Consider the following 21,441-nt stretch of genomic DNA (forward strand, 5'->3'; position numbering starts at 1 on the left):
ATAAATTATTTTGTTCCAACTTAACTATGTAAAAATGATAATTAGGCTACCTCATTAAGTGTACATCTGTTTTAATTTCATGCTCATTTTTAAAAGCAATTTTAATACGGTCACTGAAATTTTCACTTTAAAACGCTCACTATTGCATTGAAGCCGTTATACGATGCAGTTGGATTATTCTAGATCGTGTGGGCTCACTTCTTCCTTGTTTATGACATTCAAGCTTTTTCACTGTTTTAAAAAAAACTTTGCTAAGTCTCAACTTTTTAAGCTTAAAAACAAACACAGTTAAAATATCCCTCCTTAACAAACAATAGCCATTACCTTAAACATAGCCAGTATTCTTTCATCAGTGAGAATTATTAAACTGGTAAATACCTAAAAGCGTAGAGAATAGATTTAGGTCATATTTTTAGAACCAATTAATTATTACCACCCTGGGCCGCTGCAACGCAGCAACCATCCACTGATCATAGGCAAATAAATTTGAAATTAAAAGGATTTCTCTAATAATATTAGGTTAATTTATATTTTTGATGCTTAGGACTCCAGTCATTTATAATTGTTTTTTTGTTTAATCTGTTCCGAGTTTATTAAATAAGTGTCACCGAGTTTTATGTCTTTTAAGTACCTATAAAAACTCTTCTCGTAACAAAGGGGTTGTGACACTACGGAAGTAGGTTACTGTCGTCTGACCGAAATATCAAATGACGTCATTACTTAAAGACAGTTTACAATATTCAATATATTGTTTAATGTCAAGATTGCACATTTGCCATGAAGCTCGTACGGTAAATTAATTATTATTGCATTTTATGTTTTCTACGGAAACTTTCCTTTAAGAATGGAATAGTGAAAGCACGATAATCACACAATACAATAAATAGAGTTTCAGTTATTTGATAATGGAACAACATATTTTAGCAATAATACAATTCTCATACGATCACCATCGTGCCAGCATTAAGGTAATGTATGCACTATTTCGTGTCAAAAAACAATATATATGAAATGAATAAAATTTGAATTCTAAAAAACATACAGCATTTTACGTGTAGTCATGCCTTTGAAAAAAAATCATGCTTTTTAAAAAGAATCATGCTTTTGAAAGAATTGCTAACTCCACATGCTTGGTGTGTAACACCAAGTTTGATTTTTAATATGCGATATAGCTAAAATGCAACTAAACTCCCAAAACAGTAACAAGCTAACACTGTCGAAAGGTCTACTTAGATAAAATACACCAAAAAGTGCAAAAAGTTATTACTGACAATAGTGTTATCAATCGTTCGCGGATCCCAGCGAAGAGCTGGAAAGAGTACGAGACGGGGAGGGCAGTTCACTACCAGAGGCTATCGAAGCGAAGGAGGTTTGTCGATCCAACACATGTCGATTGCGCAGGCGTGACACTGAATCGGAGACGTCGTACTTGCGTTCAAAAAACTCACACAAGGGCGGCTCAGTAAGTACCGAGGCTAGGAACTGCTCAAATGAAACTGACCAATCAGCGTCGGTTGAAGCTTGCAATACGATGGGCGACATTTCCTTAGCTGGAGTCACTAGGACTGTATCATCGCCAACATCTTCAATTTCCACATTAATATCTTTGCCACGTGTGTTGCTCTCGTCAATATTTATGCATTCGCGCTTTTTTAATTCCGTTATCTTTATAGCATCCTGTGGCGGCTGTGACAATGAACTTGATGGAGTAATTTTAACGAATTTTTCTGAATTGCTGGCACAATCGTCGGAACCTTCACTGCTGATAACCAGGTAGCCAGACACCCGCTCAAAGTCGCCACTCGTGCCTGCAGAAGAACTGCCACTTGTTGCGCCAGACGTCAGCTTATCGGTTTCATCACTGCCGCACCTGCGATGTTCAATATGTCCCGGGGTGCTGTGGGCATCAGCAAGGTGCTGAGGTGTGTTGTTGCAAGTGTTGTCAGATGATTTGTTTTTTTTGAACTGCTTTCCGACCTTAAAGCAAAGAAATGTTTTGTGAAATATATTAAAAAACAAATATTTTCTTGTGTAATGTTGTTATGTACCTCTCCCATTTGCAGAAGCAATGAGGCAACAGTTGCAATCGAGTGGTAGAGTTGCTGTTCTTTTGGGTCTTCTCGGAATAAATTGTAAAGGGTCTTGCATAATTGTATGAATTGAACCTTTTAACGAAAGCAATATTAACAATCTAACCGTTTTAAGTTATAATATAGCTTATTTTTCTGTTTTTAGTTTTTATTATGTATCTGTACTTTTTTTAAATAAATGATAAAAAACCTGGTTCATGTGCGGCAGGTTTTTCATTTGATCGCCAGTTCCCTTTTTTGCTTGTTCATATTTGGCGAGGTAATAGTCATAAGTTTTCTCTTCGGGGGACGTTTTGGTTGTTTGTTCTACGATATGTTTTTACGATTAGTTAATCTAAGGAAATTTAAAGTAAACACAAATTTGTTTTGTACCAGTAATTTCTTCTTGAAGTGGGGTAGGAAATGATGTAGGTCTTATTGAAGTTTCTAAATCTTCCTGTAAACTTATCTGGGAGTCAAGAGGCGCGCTGTTTGGTGAAAAATAATCTTCCACAGGTTCCAATACTTTCTCACAAGTTGTTTCAATCGCAGGCAATGGCATTGAACTGCTAGCAGCACCATCTAGCTGAACTTGATCTTTTGATTCATTGTTAGCTGGAAGTCAACAACGAGGAACAAAATAATAAAAACGATTACCATTTGTGATCGAAGTATTTTTTAAATTTAAGCATTAGGTTTAAGATTTTAATTACAAAAAAATAAAGCTAAAAATACCTTTAAGGTACGATTTTTCCTCTGGTTGTTTGTCGTCAATAAAAGGATCTAAAATAGGAGTCGATTCTGGGGGCAACAAGTGGATTCGATAAAGAAGCTGAAGTTTTTCTTGTGCGTCACCTTTGCAAATAACGCCCAAGTTCTTTACAAAGTCCTAAAATGCAAAATCATGATAAAATCCCGAAACCAATTAAATATAAACTACCGACCTTGAAGTTGACAGACTTGTTTTTATCGAGATCACAGAGATGAAAAATTTGTTCGGAAAGTTGATTTGTGTGTGTTCCGTAACTCCACGGACACAAAGCACCGAAAAGCAGCCTGATTTAAAATACATCGTTTTTTTCCCTTATTTATCTTAAAAAATACATGCATTATATTCACGATAATACTCCACGAACTAAGTGAATTACAGAAAGTAGTTTGGGGTAACTAATAAATTCGTAATATTCTAAGTGCTTCTTTATAATCTAACCGCAAAAAATATCTTTTGTTAATTTAAAGTCATCACTAGGGCAAGCCTGGACGATTTTGGGTATTCTAGCTACGCCATCATTAATGAAAAAGCTAGTCTACACACAAACACATGAATTGAACACTGAACACTTACCTGAATTGATCAATGTCAGCAACATAGTTCTCGTACTGTGGTTTAGATGGATTATACGTGTTGCTTTCGCGCTGATCAGGCACAATGGAACCCCAATATGTCCTAAATAGAAAATAGATAGACATAATTAAATTAAACACAGATTGTTTAATGTTTCTTGCTTACCAAAGTATAACTTGGAAAATTAATTCTAAGTGCCAAACTGTAAACAGTAAAGGGATAGCGTATGGTGAAATATTTTCCAACCACGCCTTGTGGGTGGATCATTGACCAGTTATGAGTGGATTGTTGTATATGTAAAAATAATCTAAATTTGGAAAATAAACGAGAGATCCGACGGTAAAATTAATAAAACGAACAACTATTTGCATTAATATATGTAATTAATAATTAAAAAAGTACTAATTTCCTCAGAAACGGTGTAAAACATGCCCAAAATTAGACGGTTATTTCCCACCCCTCTGTATTCCAACTTGATGAAGTTTATTTAATAGTGTTACCAGAAATATTTAATCATAATCAAACAATTTGAACATGCTTGCTGTTCGTTTGTCACTTATATTGCCTTGATTGAACCCTCAACGGTACACATTGCAATAATTCAACAGTGCTTCGCGGGCCACGAACAATCAGACATGTGGCCCGCGAGCCTGGATTTGAACAGCCCTAATCTCAACAGTTTAGTCTTTTGAGGTACGAGGGATAAAGATTATGACTTGATATATTTACAGTACCGTTTTTATAAAGAAATCCACGAGATAAAAAAACGCTGAGAACCACTGCTCTAACTTAAATATGCCAATACCGAGGCGTTCTATGAGTAATGGATAAGTTTCTTAAAACTTATTTACTATTCCACCTTGAAAGTTGTTCTTCTTTGAATAACATAAGAAGGTCTTCCACCTCATTGAAGGTGAATTTGGTTTCTGATAACAAACCTCTGACAATTGACCGTGCTGTTGAATCCTCCAGTCGCTGCACAACCTGCTTAATTAAACGTCTTACATGGATATAAGTTTTTAAGCTTATTTAATGATTAACACGACATCAATAACCTCCATCCTTTGTTTGAACCTCATCTTTTCAATCTTTTCTGTTGTAACTTGATTGTAGTTAGCATAAGCTTGTGATATTAAATCAGATATGTCAATTGGGGGTGCAGGAGACGTAACCGGTGAACTGTAACTCTTGAAAGACGTACAATTGATTTTTATCTTTTCTTCAATTTAATCAGCGTGTCAAAATCAATAACAACAAGTGTGGTAAAATTAGCCCCAATTACCTGAGAAGAGTGTTTAAAAGTTGGCACCCTTGCATCGCGGTTTCCAACATGGTCAAGGTAAGATGCTAGAATTGTCATTGCTTCACCATCATCGTTGCATTTAAGTAATTGGTCCTAAATAAATTGCAATTTTATTAACTGCTAAAAAGCTGTGACGGTTACATTTTTTGTTAAGTTTGTGGACATCAGCAAATTAAAACGTTTTACTTGGTTTTGTAAACCTTTACACTATTTGCAAATAAATAAAAGACTACACAGTTATATTAAAATAATTAATCAATTGATAATACTTGAACGAGTTGCTTTGTAGAGCAAATTGTTGCTTGAGAAAAACATAATATAGACACATTTAAAGCAACAAAGAATATACTAAACTTTTGCTTTAAAAAATATATTATTTTCAACAACATTAAGTATTGTTTAAAATATAATACTGTCAAATACCTCATTTTCTTTAAGAACAACAAGGGCTATTTGGAATACGACACGAGCACCGTCATAAAAGAACGAATCAACAACGCGGACAGCGGAATCAAATGGCATGGAACACAAAAAAAGAGTGAGGAACCATGACAGAGTAACGGTGCGCACCACTCCAAGTGCATCTAGTTTTTTGTGTATGTGAGGAAGAAATTGCTTGGTCAAATCATCGAAAACGCCCTAAACAAGTTAATAGTTAATTAAAGAAAAAAAATTATAACTTTTAATCGAAAATAGCATGACAATTGTTAAACGTCAGTTTATTAGTTAATAAATGAAACACAGGTTGCTGTCTAACGTTCTCCTAGCGATGTTAAGTTTTTATTGTTCTTTAACATTGAATTTCGCTGGAATGCAATTATGTAAAACAATAGTCTTTTCATAATGTTTATATCTAATTGTCTGTATGGGGCGCATGACAATGCTTTGTATATTATGTAGGGTGGTTCAGTTTATTTTTTTTTTAATTTTAGCTTATCGAAAGCTTTCCCGTGTTTTGAACTTGTTGACATTAAAATAGTGAAATGAATTCATGATTTTAATTGCTGAACAAGCTTAAATTTTGCAGACAAATCAACAAAATTTGGCGATTGACCTATTGAGAAAACTTGCTAAATTGTCTGAATTAAAAAAAAAAAAAAAAAAAAAAATGATGACAACACTTTCTTAAATCTGGGTGGACGTTCTTAAACTTTGGTCAATGTGCCAAGAGGAGTTGGAAATTTGTACGGTTCCACATCTGCAAGTACTAGACCAAAACAATAACATCTTTGGGGTTGCCATTACAAGCTTTAAAAATGCAGCCATTATGTTGTCACTTATCACTGGCGTAAACTTTGACAAATGTGAGTATTCTCTAATATAATTTTATAGAAAGATTGAAATGCACTCGTTGAATGTTCAACATTGCGTGATGTGTCTTGTGATGACAACTTTGATCTCATACACAATGTATAAATCATAACTGCATGGCCTGTAACTGGTGGGTTCTCTCTTTTTCATAGTTGGAACTTAAACATTTTTTCACCACCATTCACGATTGATTTTAAATGAGCCTATCATTGAATATTATCCAATGCTGAATATACTTAGACAATTAAAAAAATAGACAAACCAAAACATGCTGGTTAGAAGAGAGCACTAAATATTTAGTTATATGTTTTAGCTTAGGTATACCTGATCAACCAAGGCACCAACAACCCTAGTATTGTAATAATCAGGTAGAAGTCTCTCACAAAGTGACACAAGTAACCAAAAAGCTTCCTCCTCTGTGGCATATAGTAGCATCACGGATGTAACAATATTCATTGCCTATTAAGTAAGAAATAAGAAATATCTATTATATACTAAACAATAAACATGTATATCACAAATTACTACTATAACATAGAACTATTTTTACCAACTCTGTTTTATGTATGTGCTTTTATTTTAAGTAGGGCTTGTGTGGGACTAGATCAGAGTTGCACAAAGATGTGTAGAAGGTTTTATTCAATATAGATTATAGGCGCTAAAAAAACGTTACACCTATTAACTGTCTAGCGCTGTAATAATTTCAGTACCTGACAATATCCAATACTAGGATTTCTGAAAGCATAGGCAGTCAAAACCCTTCGAAGAGCTCCGATTCCTCGCTGTGATTGAAATGCTGGATGTTCTGGTAAGGAACGATGAAGGTCTCGCTCTAAAACAAATCTGATACTTAATTTATTGACGTAAAGCAATAGTGACTGTTTAGTTGCATTATTTGGCACAAGGGCTTATTACTTTATAAAGCTGCTCAGGTGTTGTGGTACTTACCAATTTCGTCAGTAGCTAACGTACATTTTCCCATGCTTTGTTCTACCAAAGATTGATAATAACCTTGATGGTTAGCCATCTCATTAATGGCTCCAGAATAAATCATCCAAATTTCACCTCTTAGGCTGTCTGGAATACCCTGCATTTAAAAAATATGCTATTCATTTATGCTTAATAATAATCAGTAGTTCTCTAACTTAAGTTAAACTTTTATATTTAATTCCTTTTTGCAGTATGTTTAAGCATGCAAAATTTAGGCAGAGTTCGCAAAATATCGGGTTTAATGCAGCAGTTTTGACTTTCATCAAATTTTTATGATAGGATTTTTCTGATGTTTGGCGCAGTGTGTAACACACTACTTATTTGCTTGAATATGAAACGATTGTTGCTACGACTTAATGTTTTGAGTTTGTTAGTGATTCCTGGTGAATTATGTCACAGGTTTTGGTTACATAAAATATGTGTATTGTGCTTAGTACAATGTTGTGTATTTATTCAGTCCATTGCAAATATCACACTACATTGCAATTTGGTTACATATTAAAATACCATAATATTTTTTAAATTATTGCCTATAACGTGGGACATCAGCTAACCTAAAATAAAACTTACACAAGGATGGTACAACATGTAATAGAGTGATTAAGACTAGACCAGGGGTTCTTAAACTTTGTTACCGCCGACCCCTAAAATTTTTTTTAACCTAGCATGGACCACGGTCGGCAAAAAAAATCAAAATGACATCATAAATTGACGTCACAGTACAAATAGACTTTATAAATCTGCTGATTTTGGTCCAAAAATGTGAAAGTGAAATGGAGTCTAAATAGGATTTAGTGCAAAACCGTTTTATTTTTAATCAAACGGTTTTCTTTAAAAAAAGATTACTTCTTAAATATACACTAATATTTTAAGTAAGCCTTCATGGACCCCCTAAAACTAGTTCACGAACCCCGAAGGATTCCATGGACCCCAGTTTAAGAACCCCTGGACTAGACAAAAGACCACAGACAGTACGCAAAATTGCTTTTTTTTAGTTGTATGGTATTTTTCATTTTATACTGTTTATTAAAATGCAAAAAATGTGGAAAGTTTAGTTTATGAAGACCTACAATTAGATTTTTCAGTCATGCAGATAAATGTGATAATTTATTACTAGGGACCACAAAAGTCAATAAAGTTAAATGTTTTTAAGGAACTCGTCTGTCCACTAATTAAAGAATAAAGTTGTTTTCAGCACCTAGGGGACTGTTTCTAAGAAGTTTATAGGTCAAAATAAAGTTAAAATTTACAATAAAGGTAAATTTTTTTAATAAAGTCAAAATTTGTCAAATTGTTTGTAAAAATCGTCATGGAAGCATTGTAAATCAGAAACTGTGACACAATTAAACCATATTAACCCATAAAAGCAGGCAACATGTCACAATGCCCACTTGGATCAGCGGTAACTTTTATCGCAAATTGTCCATTTTTTTTATTTATTGTTACGTATTTAAACAATTCTTATAAAACACTTTATCTTCATAAACGTGGTCTTTTCGAAGATCAACAATTTGGATTTTAGAAATAGCCTACTGACATTCTGTAATACAAAAATGCCTAAGCAAGCTAAATCTATCGCCAAAAAACCCGATGCACTTTTAAGAATACATAAAACACCTTGACTTTGCGACAAAATATTACGTTTGGGTCTGAAATCGACAAAATATTAAGTTTGGGTGTGTTACATGTTTATCAACACTTAAACACCCAAATTAATTAATTGCCATAAGCCAAATCTTAGAGTTCATTAAGTTATCTTACGAATTTTTAAATAGGGCTTTAGATTACGCGTTTCAGCTTTCGTTTGCCAAATATGTTCTCCAGTTACATAATATCATATTTGATGATGTAAAGTTTTCCGTATTGTTGTGTGTAAAATTCCTAAGTTTTTCTGCTTTAGTTCGCCTCGTTTCAAACTTGACATGTAACCTTTAATCTCGTAATCTATAACTGTCAGTCTTGTGGGCGATGTTCTCACGTTCTGCAACACAAGCCACTTGTTTTGCTGGCGTCTGACTCCCGCTGCAAATTGGCCTTAGAATGGCCGCTGTAATGCCTAAGCCATGTTTTAGAGTGCCGGCCAGTCTTATTGGCCAAATATGACATAACTTTCGTGTTCTTTTTCTTCCTACGTATTGGCTATATACATGTCGTTTCTTTGGGGCTTTGGGCTTTTCTCTAGAGAAGTCTTTTGTGAAGTTTTAGCCGACAGTCGCTGCAATAGGCGGTGGCTGTCTGTTTCACATTAACTTGAAAATAACGTTCACTAATGCTATTTGATAACGTTTTAATTCGTTGTAACAATATACTTTTGATTGGAATTTTAGTTGTGGTTATGACAGGTAGCATATCTGACCAGAAGCCTTTGCAAACAACAAGAACTCGCGCGGTTGCGACCCGCCGGGCAACTGTATGGGGCCAGGCCCCAGTGCGCAGGTCGCGGCGGGGGCGCAACAGGTGACTGGCATCAATTCAAGGAAGAACTGTAGCCTCTACTAACAAGCAATTTCGTTAGGTTAAAATAAAGTTAGAATTTGATAAAAATAAAGTTAAAATTTTTTTTTTTAGGTTAAAATAAAAATGGCCCTATTTATTACACATCGTTCAATTATATGCTGCTTCCACATAGACATTAGTATGCTCTTTTTAACCTGGGCAGCATCGGGTTGAAATAAATTGGTAAAAATTTTTAACCTAAGTATAGGGAATTTTATCTGAGGCTTCACTCAATGCCTATTTGTTGTTGAATGAGTTATTTTTAAATTACAAAAAGTTCAACAGGGCACTACAGAATCTCTTAACTTAGTTAGACATTTTCAGAACCACTGCTGTAAATAAAGCAAATGATATGTAGCTTCATACCTTCATTACTAGCTCTCTAGTCCTTGGTGTTCTATACATACAAACTCCACGACCATATTCTGAGAAATGAATGCTCCATAAGTGTTCTTTAACTGTTTCCTTTGGGTCAATATCTGTGGAATTACGCCTGTAAAAAAGTTTAATTCAAATACTGTCCACTCTGTGTTCATACAATTCTGCCTACTTATTGAAAACGGTGGCAAGCGCAGGTTGTAGCTCAACAGGTACAGTTTCTTGTGTGTCATATGAATCTGAAATAAAGTTGTTCTCCTGTCAAAATAAAAATAGGGTTTTCACCAAAAATTAAAAATATATATATATGTACAAAAAGGTAAACTAACCTTAAACTAAAACATCAAAATAGACAAATACCTTTTCTTCGAATTTAGGTGAAGTGGCTTTGTGTGATGAAACAGACAATTTGGAAGTTGTCCTGTAATTGTTGTGCTTCGTTTTTGACAAAAAGTCAGATATCAGATTAACCAAGTAGTCTCTTTCATGAAGGTGCCCGAATAAAAATGTCATTTTACCCCTGTGTAGTTTAAAAGTCTTAGAAAACTCTGTAGTTAACTTTATGAACTAGTTGGAAACTTACAAACCTTGTGGTAATAGAAATGGGATCTGGCAAAATATTTGAGCTGTCAGCTTTCTCAACGATGTTAACTTCCCTCATAGGTATTACTAAGTTAACAACTTCTTGAAATTGCCTAGAAAAAGTAAGTCTTAGTAAAATAAGATATAACCTACAACCTTTTTATAACAGTATATTTTTTTCAATTTTATAGTAAATTACAAGAGTAGTAACAAGAGCATTTATACCAGCTTTAAATAATAAAAAAATGTTACAGTCAAGCAGACCAAAATGTAGAACCATACATCTAATATAAGTATTCTTACTGATGTTACATTAAATAGGTGTTAGCTTTACCATCATCTAAGCCAAATTACTGTAACAAACAATCAACAATATTCATACTACATGCACACACACATATCTGTTTGAAACTTTTGGTCCCACCCTAAGTTGTTGTATATATATATAAATTTTGTTGACTATAAAAACAAAACTCACCCTGAGAAACAAATGAAATTTTGAGATAGAAATAAGTTTCCCCAGATATGTTTTTTATCATAAATAGCCCACAATGTACACTGAATATGCCCATCCAACTTTTCTGTTGTTGGTAAGCGAAAAATAGAACGGTATTTTTCACTACGTGCACGTGCATCTAGGTCTCTTTTAAGAGTTGGCATCTAAAAACATGGATATTTAAAAATTTTAGTAAAATTTATATAAAATGTTAAACACATCAGTTAACAACCAGGTTCTAAAACAATAAAGAAGCATCATTGTTTCATTTGCTCATGTTACACTTACAGTAATTTTATTTTTAACATATATTGCCAGGGCAGCGATTTTGCAGTTACCTTTAAGGTTGCAAAAATAATAACACATTGCAAAACGCACCAAAGTATGCTACAAGGTTTACTCAAGGTCAACTTCAGGCCAAAAAAAGCAAGGTTACGCCATAGCATAATTGTGGAGTAAAACTAGTCCATAATATGGAGTAGAACATAGTTATCTTTGCAGTATATTATATTCATGTTTATAGAAAAATAAAACTAAAACAAATCAATGCTTTGTAAAACGGGACTAAATTTGAAGAAAATATACTATTTTTAATACTTAGGATTCGTTATTCTAGAAATGGATTTCTGCATGACCATCGCTACTTGTCTTTGATTTCGATATTTATTTTGATTCTAGTCAGGGGCTTATAAAAATTCCAACTTAGGGAATTCCCCTATTTTTCGTCTGATATAATCAATAATGAAGTCATAAAATAGTGACTGGAATGACGTCATAAAATAGTGATTTTAATGAGTTCACAAAAAAATAATTAGACACAGCCAATTAACACCCAGCAAAAGCGAACCTTAAAGACGCAATGCAAACATGTGCGTCGAAACCACATAGTGTGTAATCGGTAACTTCAGGCAAAAAACTAAAACAAGACTGTGAAATATGTATGATTGCTATTTTGGAAGAATCATGTTTAGACTATCAACAGCGCAAAGTTCCATGTACGCCAGGGGTGGGCAATTATTTTTAGCCGCGAGCCGCATGAGAAACCTAAAATATTGTGGCGGGCCGGGTCAAATATAGGATCTAAAATACATACAATTTGACGTCATACTCCGGTGTAAAAAAATAAACAATGAATTTGTAATACGTTTAGAGTTGTGCGAAAATGTACAATTGAAGACGGATTTAAAGAAGGTCACAAAACGTCGCGCGAAGCGCGAAAAATTTGCGACTATGTGTTTGAAAATGCGAACTTTAATTTAGATTTAGATGGTACGTGAAGCATTGTTTATTAAGTTGTGGGGCGCTTTGGCGCGTTGACCCAAAATTTAAGATTAAATTACGTGAAAATTTTGTACGAAAAACTTACCTACATGTTTTTCTTCTTTTTAAAAGCTTTAAGTTACCGTCGTGTTACAAAGTTTAACTAACTTAGCCTAATATTTATATATATTTTCAATATTAGGCTAAGTTTGTTGAACTTTCGTTAGAGAGAGTGCCACTGAGCAGAGGACGCTATTTGTCTGTAAAGTTGCCAAACAATCGCGTGGAACATACGACAAAGACAGAAGAGAAAATAATTTCCGTTTTAGCATTTAGAACTGGCTAAAAATCGAATTTAGCGGGGTCTTGACAAGATCTGTCAACTTGCCCTGGTTTTCGCTTAGCCTATGTATTTTATTGAAAATAAACCGCGAGCCGGATTAAACTGCTTGGCGGGCCGGATCCGGCCCGCGGGCCGTATGTTCCCAGGTCTGATGTACGCACTACGCTAAATTACAAGCACGCCTTTTGGCACCTGAAATACTATACGAAGATCGTTTTTTTTGGGGGTGTTATTATGCAACGATTAGCGCAACATCTGTGCCTAACAGTGTGTTAAGTCAGCTAAAATGCAAGATGTGGTTGAGAGAAAATAAGTTGTGTCAATTACACACTAAACACGTGGTCTTAGGATATGCTAATAGAGAATAATTTAGCGGTAACTATCATTACATAAAAAGGTGACTTTGAATGTTCAGTCACAGTTAGACCACGTGTGTTAGTTATAGAAGCCTGTTGCTACACCAACATCTGACATTAGCGAAGACAGCGAACAGCGGAAAACATGAGCCTAACTCGGCGTTATTAGCAGGAGAAAAAAGGAAGAAGTCTTGACTTAGCTTTGTCATTTGTCGAATAAACCCTGGCTAATCAGCCAACCTGAACAAATAACAAAAGGCAAAAGAGAAAAACATACTTCGTTTACGTTTGACTAAACAAGAGATGAAAATCGGCGTTTTGCGTTTGATTTCCGTTCCGCATTAGCTTAAGACGCATGACCCAATTACAGCAAAAACATTGCCGCATATGACAGTAAGCAAATACCCGACAAAAATGAAAAAAAACGATAATATCACATTACGAAAAGGGGGGTCCAAACCCCACCTCCTCCATATGCCACTGATTCTAGTTAAAGTATTTCTTTCAAATATTGAGAGGAAAACCTTAAACAAAATAAATATGGGTTGTGTAAAGTTTTTTAGGAACAATGAACCTTTTTCTTTTTTTTAGATTTCTGTTGGCTTCGCGTTGTTGTAGGTAATCGATCAATCAAACTTGTGTCCTCTTCAAAACCCTCTTTGTCCAATAGTTGTCGAATTGCTATGTTTGCTAATTGTGTCATTAAATTGTAGGTTTCAGATATATTTATAAACATGGAAAACACAAATTGACTATCCCGTGTTGAAACAGTAACGCTCTCAGGCACCAATATGGTTGTGTTTTTCTGCATGTTGGTGACATCAGTCCATCTGAAAATTATAAACAATATAACATCGCTAATAAAAAAAAACTGTCGTAGGTCCAAATTTATGGTTTTGAGAAAAACTTATTTTAATGTTTTTTGTTTTAAAAAAGTTTTCGTTTTTGTTGGCAAAACAGAATAATTCTAATATATAATGTTAAGTACTACACAATAAAAGTAGTCATACCAGTGAAATTTCTCATTGCCTGTTTTAGGCATTAAATATTCTATATTAAAGTCGTTTTTTGTAGAGTTACGACAGTTTTTCATATTTGAATCAATCTGTTTAGAAGAAGTTACAACACTTTCCAACTACTCACTATAACTACGGCGGTTTAACTTACAAAATGCACAACACAAACAGAATACCATGATATTTCACACCCTTTGTTCTGTTTTCGACGGTTTCACCCATCACTACGCTACTAAACTCGTCTAAAGTCGTTAATTTGGTTTTTTCATAAAACTGTGGCAATTTTATAAAAAAAGGAACACAAAATCCTAAAATTGTCGTAAATGGACACGCACAACACTTTTAACCAATTTTATAAGAAACAATTGCATCTACTACACTTTTAAGAAATTCATATCTCGTGAACTAAAGAAGCTAGAGATACGATAGTATTCGCAAAAAAGGCGCAACAACTTCATTAGTACACAAATTGAATAAAAAATGGCACTTTTGGACTTACAACAGTTTTTGTTATTAGATATGATATACTATTCAAAATTGTGTGCTTTAGCATTTAGGAGTGTTATTAATTACCATTTCCTTTATATTTAGTGTCTGTTTCACTTATTTTCAATAATAGTGTTATATCCATAAACAGGCACTTCTGCCCTTTTAGAATTTGATTAAAGAATTTGAACATGATTACTAGGGATGTTCAAGGTAAAATCCCAAGGTATTCTAGAATAATAGGTTTCGAATCAAGAATAACGAATCCAGAAGAGCGAATCCTAGTATATTTTTATTAAATTATTTTAACTCGATTTTGTTTGGGGAAGGAGTTAATCTTAATCAGTGTTCCAGCTAAGCGCTTTTTTGCGCAAAATTTTGGGCACTTGCGCACTTTTTTTCACGGAAGTGCGCAAGCAAAAAAAAAATAAGAAAGTTGTTTTTTACTTAAATTCGACCTCCAGTCGTCTCCTGAAGCCCACATTATCACTATTTTGCAAAGATTAATACATTTAATACCTTATGCACCCCATTTTTGCTTCAGGAAAGTTTCGAAAAAGTGCCCAAATTAGTTTTATTCGAGCTATGTACGGAACAAAAAGTGCCCAAATCAGTTTTATTTAAGCTAGGTATGGACAAAAAAGTGCCCAAATTAATTTTATTCGAGCTAAGTACGGAACAAAAATTGCCCAAATCAGTTATATTTAAGCTACGTATGGACAAAACAGTGCCCAAATTAGTTTTATCCGAGCTGCGTACAGACAAAAACGTGCCCAAATCAGTTTTATTTAAGCTACGTACGGACAGAAAAGTGCCCAAATTAGTTTTATCCGAGCTACGTACGGACAAAAAAGTGCCCAAATTAGTTTTATTTAAGCTACGTATGGACAAAAAGTGCCCAAATTAATTTTATTCGAGCTACGTACGGAACAAAAAGTGCCCAAATCAGTTTTATTTAAGCTACGTACGGCACAAAAATTGCCCACATTAGATTTGTTTAAGCTTTGTACGACCAAAAAGTGCCAAAATTATAGTTTTATCCGAGCTACGTACGGACAAAAAGTGCCCAATTATAGTTTTATCCGAGCTACGTACGGACAAAAAAGTGCCCAAATTAATGTTATTCGAGCTACATATGGACAAAAAAGTGCCCAAATTAGTTTTATTTAAGCTAGGTATGGACAAAAAAGTGACCAAATTAGTGTTATTCGAGCTACGTACGGCACAAAAAAGTGCCCACATTAGTTTTGTTTGAGCTTTGTACGACCAAAAAGTGCCCAATTTGTTTTATTTAAGCTTTGTATGACCAAAAAAGTGCCCAATTAGTTTTATTTAAGCTATGTATGGACCAAAAAGTTCCCAAATTAATTTTAATCGAGCTACGTACGGACCAATAAGTGCCCAAATTAGTTTTATTTAAGCTACGTATGGACAAAACAGTGCCCAATTAGTTTTATTTGAGCTACGTACAGAACAAAAAAGTGCCCAATTAGTTTTATTTGAGCTACGTACGGAACAAAAAGTGCCCCAAATAGTTTTATTCGAGCTACGTACGGGCTAGGTATGGACAAAAAAGTGCCCAATTAGTTTTATTTAAGCTAGGTATGGAAAAAAAGTGCCCAAATTAATTTTATTCGAGCAACGTACGGAACAAAAATTGCCCAAATCAGTTTTATTTAAGCTACATATGGACAAAAAAGTGCCCAATTAGTTTTATTTGAGCTACGTACGGAACAAAAAAGTGCCCAATTAGTTTTATTTGAGCTACGTACGGAACAACTAATAAAAAATGGCACGCAAAGCCCTTCTCCAAAAATACTAAAATTGTAATTTGGCCAATTGCCAAAAGAGCTCAATTTGTTATTTAGCCAATTGTCAGATAATACTAAATTTGTTATACAGCCAATTGCCATTGTTTGTTCACAATATAAAACAATCGCGGCAATCAGAACAATCAACAATTACTTTTGATATTATAACATTATACTGCATGTGTGGAGGCTTATAGCATATTCACATAATATTATATAGCTTGGTGTGAAGAAACAAAAGTAAGCTCACCGAGAGACACTTTGATGTAGGCCTAGTAATGCGCATTTCTACTAGACAGTTTTTTTTCAAGTTCAAATAAACGTTCTGATTTTTGGTAAAAAAGCGCTTTTATGATTAAAAAGAATTGGTTCGGTTACGAAACTTCGGCACGGGAAGAAGTTATAAGATAAAAATTGGCACGCCGGCATGTTTGAGTTGGACACCCCTGGATTAACTACTAATGAACTAATTATTATTAAGGACTTGCGGGTAAATTGGCAACTTCGCGGATAATAACAAACTGAAAATAGTGAAGAAAAAAAAGTCTCCCACGTATTCAATTTGGGCACTTTTTTGTTAAAAATTTTAGGCACTTTGCGCACTTATATTCGGCTTGTACGCAAAATTTTCGGCACCTGCGCACATGGTAAAAAATTAGCGGGAACACTGATCTTAATATACCCTACAGGGCCCACAATCACAGCTATAAATCTCCCAAAACATGTGTACATTATAATAAAAAAATCTCCCATATGTTTACCATTCTCAAAACATGTCATTTGAGGCATTTCTGTAAACTGTAATATGTCAACTATCCAGGTTGTTGCCACAACTTAATTTTTTGCCAATTAGTGAGTACAATGCAACACTGCACACAGAAGTCTTAAGCAATTCGGTCCTGTTTTTTAAAGCATTGTTGGGTCTTAGTGCTTCTTTGTTGACTAACATGATCTGTTATGCAGTCAAATAATTTATTGCATAGAATACAAAGTTACCATTGACATAACTCCATACCAGACATTACCTGTTAGTCGCTCACCCAATAACGCTTGATTGACACTCAATTATTAGACGACTGTTATCGCGAGACGCGAAGCAATTGGTCGCCCGAAAAAACGCTGACACTGCACTACCAGGTTACATTTAAAGCAAGCACTATAAATTGTCGCCGCAGCGACAGGCCAACACACCAGACGCGTTTGTACAATTAGGCGTAACAATTGTGTAAAACATTAAATTATATCGGTTCCAATTACCTGAAATAAACGGCAGAATTGGATTCGAATCCAAGGATTCGATATTCTACTTTGAACATCCCTAATGATTCCATCTTAATTTATTGTCTTTAAAAAGACCAACAAGTTAAGAAAAATGTAACATGTAAAGAGTACACATCTTCTTACAAGAAAAGTCAAGTAACAACATAATAATATTACCTAATGACCAATTTTGCTTCTTTACCAAGTAAAAATGAATAAAAACATATGTGGTTCACACTAAGATACAACCATCCTTGTCTAGGAACTTTTCGCTTCCAGTAACTACACGAGTAGTAGTTAACCAACTTTTCTTCAGGTGGCATTCCAAAAAGGTTGTGAAACTTAAGCGAGGCCTCTTTGAATTTCTTGCTACTGCTGTTTTCACTAGACTGAAAAAAATTAGTGATATATATATATCTGAAAACGATTTACGAACAATTAAAGTTTAATAGTTTTTACATATACTTATTAAGGCCGGCTTATTATTTTGATTACTGTAGATCAGGGGTCGGCGACCTTTTCCTAGTCTCGTGCCTGACCCAAACTCAGAAAGGTTTCTGCGGGCGGCAATAAATTTTAACTCAATATTGTGTTAAAACATGTAATTTTAGGCATTTTATTATAAAAAACTGGTAATGAAGAACTGACCTAGGATTTTTTTCACTTGAAATTGGTCTAACTAGCTTACATTTGAAAAAAACATGGTTTACATTTGTTTGGTTAAAAATCGAGTCAGTATAGCCAGGCACGTAGTGTGACCGTTACAAAGGGGGATGTCACAACCAAAATCACTGCTAGAACCCAAATCACCTTGGGGGGGTCTTGTGTGATTCAAGTCTGTATAAAGACAAAATGATTGATAATTTAAAGATCAAAATCTCGAAAACTCGAAAAAAGTCTAGTAAATCGATATCATCTTGATAAAGACGTTTCGATACAAACTTGAAAAAATATTCAAGATTTACTTACAGTATCATGATCAATTTAATCACTTGTATCATAACAGCTACTTATCCTCATATAAACTAAAGACGATACAAGTGCGTATCAAAACGTTTTTATCAAGATGATGTCGATTTACTCTACCTTTTTGGCTTTGAAATTATTTTTTTTTTTATAAACCTTTAGCGGGTATGAGTGGAGACCGAAAAAATTTACATTTTGTGTATTCTAGATGCTAAAAACGGCAATTATTAAGAAGTTACGGGTGTTTAGAATTGTCACTTCAACGCTAGAAAAACCAACACCTCGTTGACGCATTCAAGTCACATGATTTCAATTACACGCGTAACGCTATGGAATTGCGGTGTCAGAACAGCCTAACTGTTGTTTGGGCCAGTGACAGGTGACCTGCTAAATGAAACAACAATAATGAGTGGTGTTATGCAGTGGCGGCATAAGTAGCAAGAGTTTTTTCTATGCCAGGTGCAATTTTGCCGGTGTGCCATTGCAGCAATAACGGTTTTGGTATTGTCATCATTGTTTACTGAGATTTCAAAGAGAGTTGTCTAGACTCCTTGAAACCCCCACTCCCCCGCTTCACCCCTGAGTACAACGTCCTTAATGATCACAACGAAAAGGTGGAACCAAGGATCTAGTTAATGGTGTAATTTGAATAGGTCCATTAAATTCTCTAAATTATGTTCATATTTAAAAAGCAAAAAATAGTAAGCAACATAATAAAGTACATTCAGATAAACTAAGTTGGCGAAATTTCTTTTTTGATAGCTTTAGGTTTTGTATGGCGCATTTAGGAAATTCCCTCAAACCACAAAAAAATACTTCTGGACTTCGATGCAATTAATTTATCCTACTTTGTCCAATTTGTGAGTTAATAAACGGTACTCTCTCCGTTTTCAACCAAATGGCTTTGTTTAATAAAATTCAGCGCAATGAGTATTAAAAATAAAACATTGCAAATTGGCTTGAAGTGCATTAAACGGTAGTAGAGCATTACATATGCAAAATGGAGCCGCGTTTTCCAAAACTAGTGGACACTATATGTACAAATTGAAATTTTTGTTTTCGTTCGTATTCTTCTAAAATAAATCATTTTGGTGCTCATTATGTAGCCACAGTTCTCTGGAAATATGTATAATTTACGCATATTCTCTTGTGTTACTTAGGTTCAGCAGTATTATGAAAACAAAAATGGCGTCGCAATGTTAATTCTGATTTCAATTTATTTAAATTGGGGTCGTTTATTAAAAAGGTTGGAGACCACTGAGATAGACAAAAAAATATGAGTAACGACCTCTTGCCCAGGCTGCAAAATAGGTGGTGGGCCGTAGGTTGCCGACCCCTGCTGAAGTTATTCAACCCTGTAAAGATTACTTTTTAAATAAACACAAACTTTCTCTTTTTCAAATTGCTACGCCTACAAACCTGATTTGCTTTCTGTGTTGCAACCAAACTTTCAATCTTTCCAATCAGAAATTCAGTTTCATCTGATTCATTTTCAAATGTGTTAAGTGTTGGCATGACATTTTGTTCTAACCATTCCCATTTTGCAAAAATTTCTTTCTTGGAGGTACCTATAATGATATTCATCATTTTTTTATAATTGGTATTTTCAACTAGCAATTATTGTGTCATTGACACAAAAAAATGTCAAAAAAAAAAAATGTGTAAAAAAAATTTGTATCAGTGCCGGGTTTCAGATGTCAAAACCAGAAAAATCTTGAATTTGTATCAATCCCAAAAAGTGATATAAGCCGATCTCTACCGTACTGTTATTTAATGCAAGTTAAATTACCTGTTGCTATTTGAAAGCTTATTTCTGAACTTGGTGTTTGGTGTAAAATCCTGTAAGGTGAAACTTTGGCACTTGAATCCAAAACAGTATCTAATGTATTTACAAGAATGGAGCTAAATCCTTTATCTCCATGACCTTTGCGTCGTTGCAATACGAAGTAAAGATTTGCTCTTTCAGTAACCCAAAGGGCATTTGCCAGAAGAACTTCAATAGGCTTGTTCCACATACTTTTATAAAATAAAAGTTTGTGACATCCCTAAGCAGTAGTCCTGTAAATAAAACTTTATAAGCTAAATTATAAAAGACACAAATATTACACCTAGATTAGAAGAAATGCTTTGGGTGGTGGACACAAAAAATAGATCATACTTGCGGTCATTCCATGCCTAATTTAAAAGGCCGGACCCATGTTCTTAGATTTTCTTTATAGGGTCGTTTTTTTCAAAAATGATGCTTAAAACACTATGTGGTTATTCCTTCTATATGAAAAGTGCATTTGAAGTTTTACTTCTGAAGACTTTTCCGAAGCTCTCTACAGTTTTTTTTAATTTTTATGTTAGTAAAGTAATCTTTAGACAACATAGTATTTGGATTTTCTAAAGTGGTTCTTGGTATTTTACAATTAGTAATTGGTTATTAAGTTTCAAATTTGAGCACTTTATAATACAATAAAAAGTGACCAAACTTAAAATGTGTTAATACGCTGACTAGTGCAACTTTACATACAACTATTGTACAGACATACAATAACACATTGGCTGAAATATTTCTATTTAACATATTGTATAAAGTTCAAGATAAACAAATACATACAAGTAATAAGAGAAAAAGTATGAAACTTCGCAGACATTTTGTTAACTATGTTTGATGATAGTATGTAGGTCATACCACTGCCTGTTACTTGTGAGGTTTTAATTTACATAGTATGTCATAAAATTGATTATAGCAAATACCATTGTGTCAAAGCTAATAAAAAAAACTGAAGAAGCCCCAGGGGGCAACAGGCATGTCATATTTCAATTTTTAGCCAGTTAAACCATTTTGTTTTGGTTTGCCTTATGTCCAGAGATGTTTTGGAGGAATTGCAAAGGAAAGTAAGTTTATTGTTCAGCCGCAAGTATCTCACTAATGCACGGTTGAATAAATAATGTGTTTTAAAATATGTTTTGCTGTGTTTTGTTCTA

General features: G+C 34.2%; 1 protein-coding gene across 2 annotated transcripts; it reads right to left on the bottom strand.

Moving 5' to 3' along the window:
• Positions 1-737: 737 nt before the first annotated feature.
• On the bottom strand, positions 738-20,522 carry LOC146160323 (TBC1 domain family member 9-like). Of its 2 annotated transcripts, XM_083386037.1 has the most exons (23): positions 20,258-20,522; positions 19,888-20,036; positions 17,680-17,891; positions 13,504-13,759; positions 10,953-11,134; positions 10,480-10,587; positions 10,253-10,412; positions 10,065-10,150; positions 9,881-10,007; positions 6,977-7,115; positions 6,739-6,860; positions 6,353-6,487; positions 5,141-5,356; positions 4,697-4,810; positions 4,470-4,601; positions 4,274-4,398; positions 3,415-3,516; positions 3,014-3,125; positions 2,805-2,958; positions 2,463-2,684; positions 2,281-2,396; positions 2,049-2,165; positions 738-1,977 (listed from the first exon to the last, which is right to left on the bottom strand). In XM_083386037.1, exons 1-23 carry the CDS (start codon positions 20,481-20,483, stop codon positions 1,282-1,284), a joined length of 4,008 nt encoding a protein of 1,335 aa, XP_083242163.1. In that variant the 5' UTR covers positions 20,484-20,522; the 3' UTR covers positions 738-1,281. The 2 variants fall into 2 exon arrangements, with proteins under 2 accessions (XP_083242163.1, XP_083242164.1); XM_083386038.1 differs by lacking the exon at positions 20,258-20,522 and having other exon boundaries at positions 17,680-17,886; positions 19,888-20,011.
• Between the last annotated feature and the right edge of the window lie 919 nt (positions 20,523-21,441).

The sequence above is a fragment of the Ascidiella aspersa genome, chromosome 3 (assembly GCF_963924565.1).
Source record: "Ascidiella aspersa chromosome 3, kaAscAspe10.2, whole genome shotgun sequence".
In the NCBI taxonomy this organism is placed as follows: Eukaryota; Metazoa; Chordata; class Ascidiacea; order Phlebobranchia; family Ascidiidae; genus Ascidiella; species Ascidiella aspersa.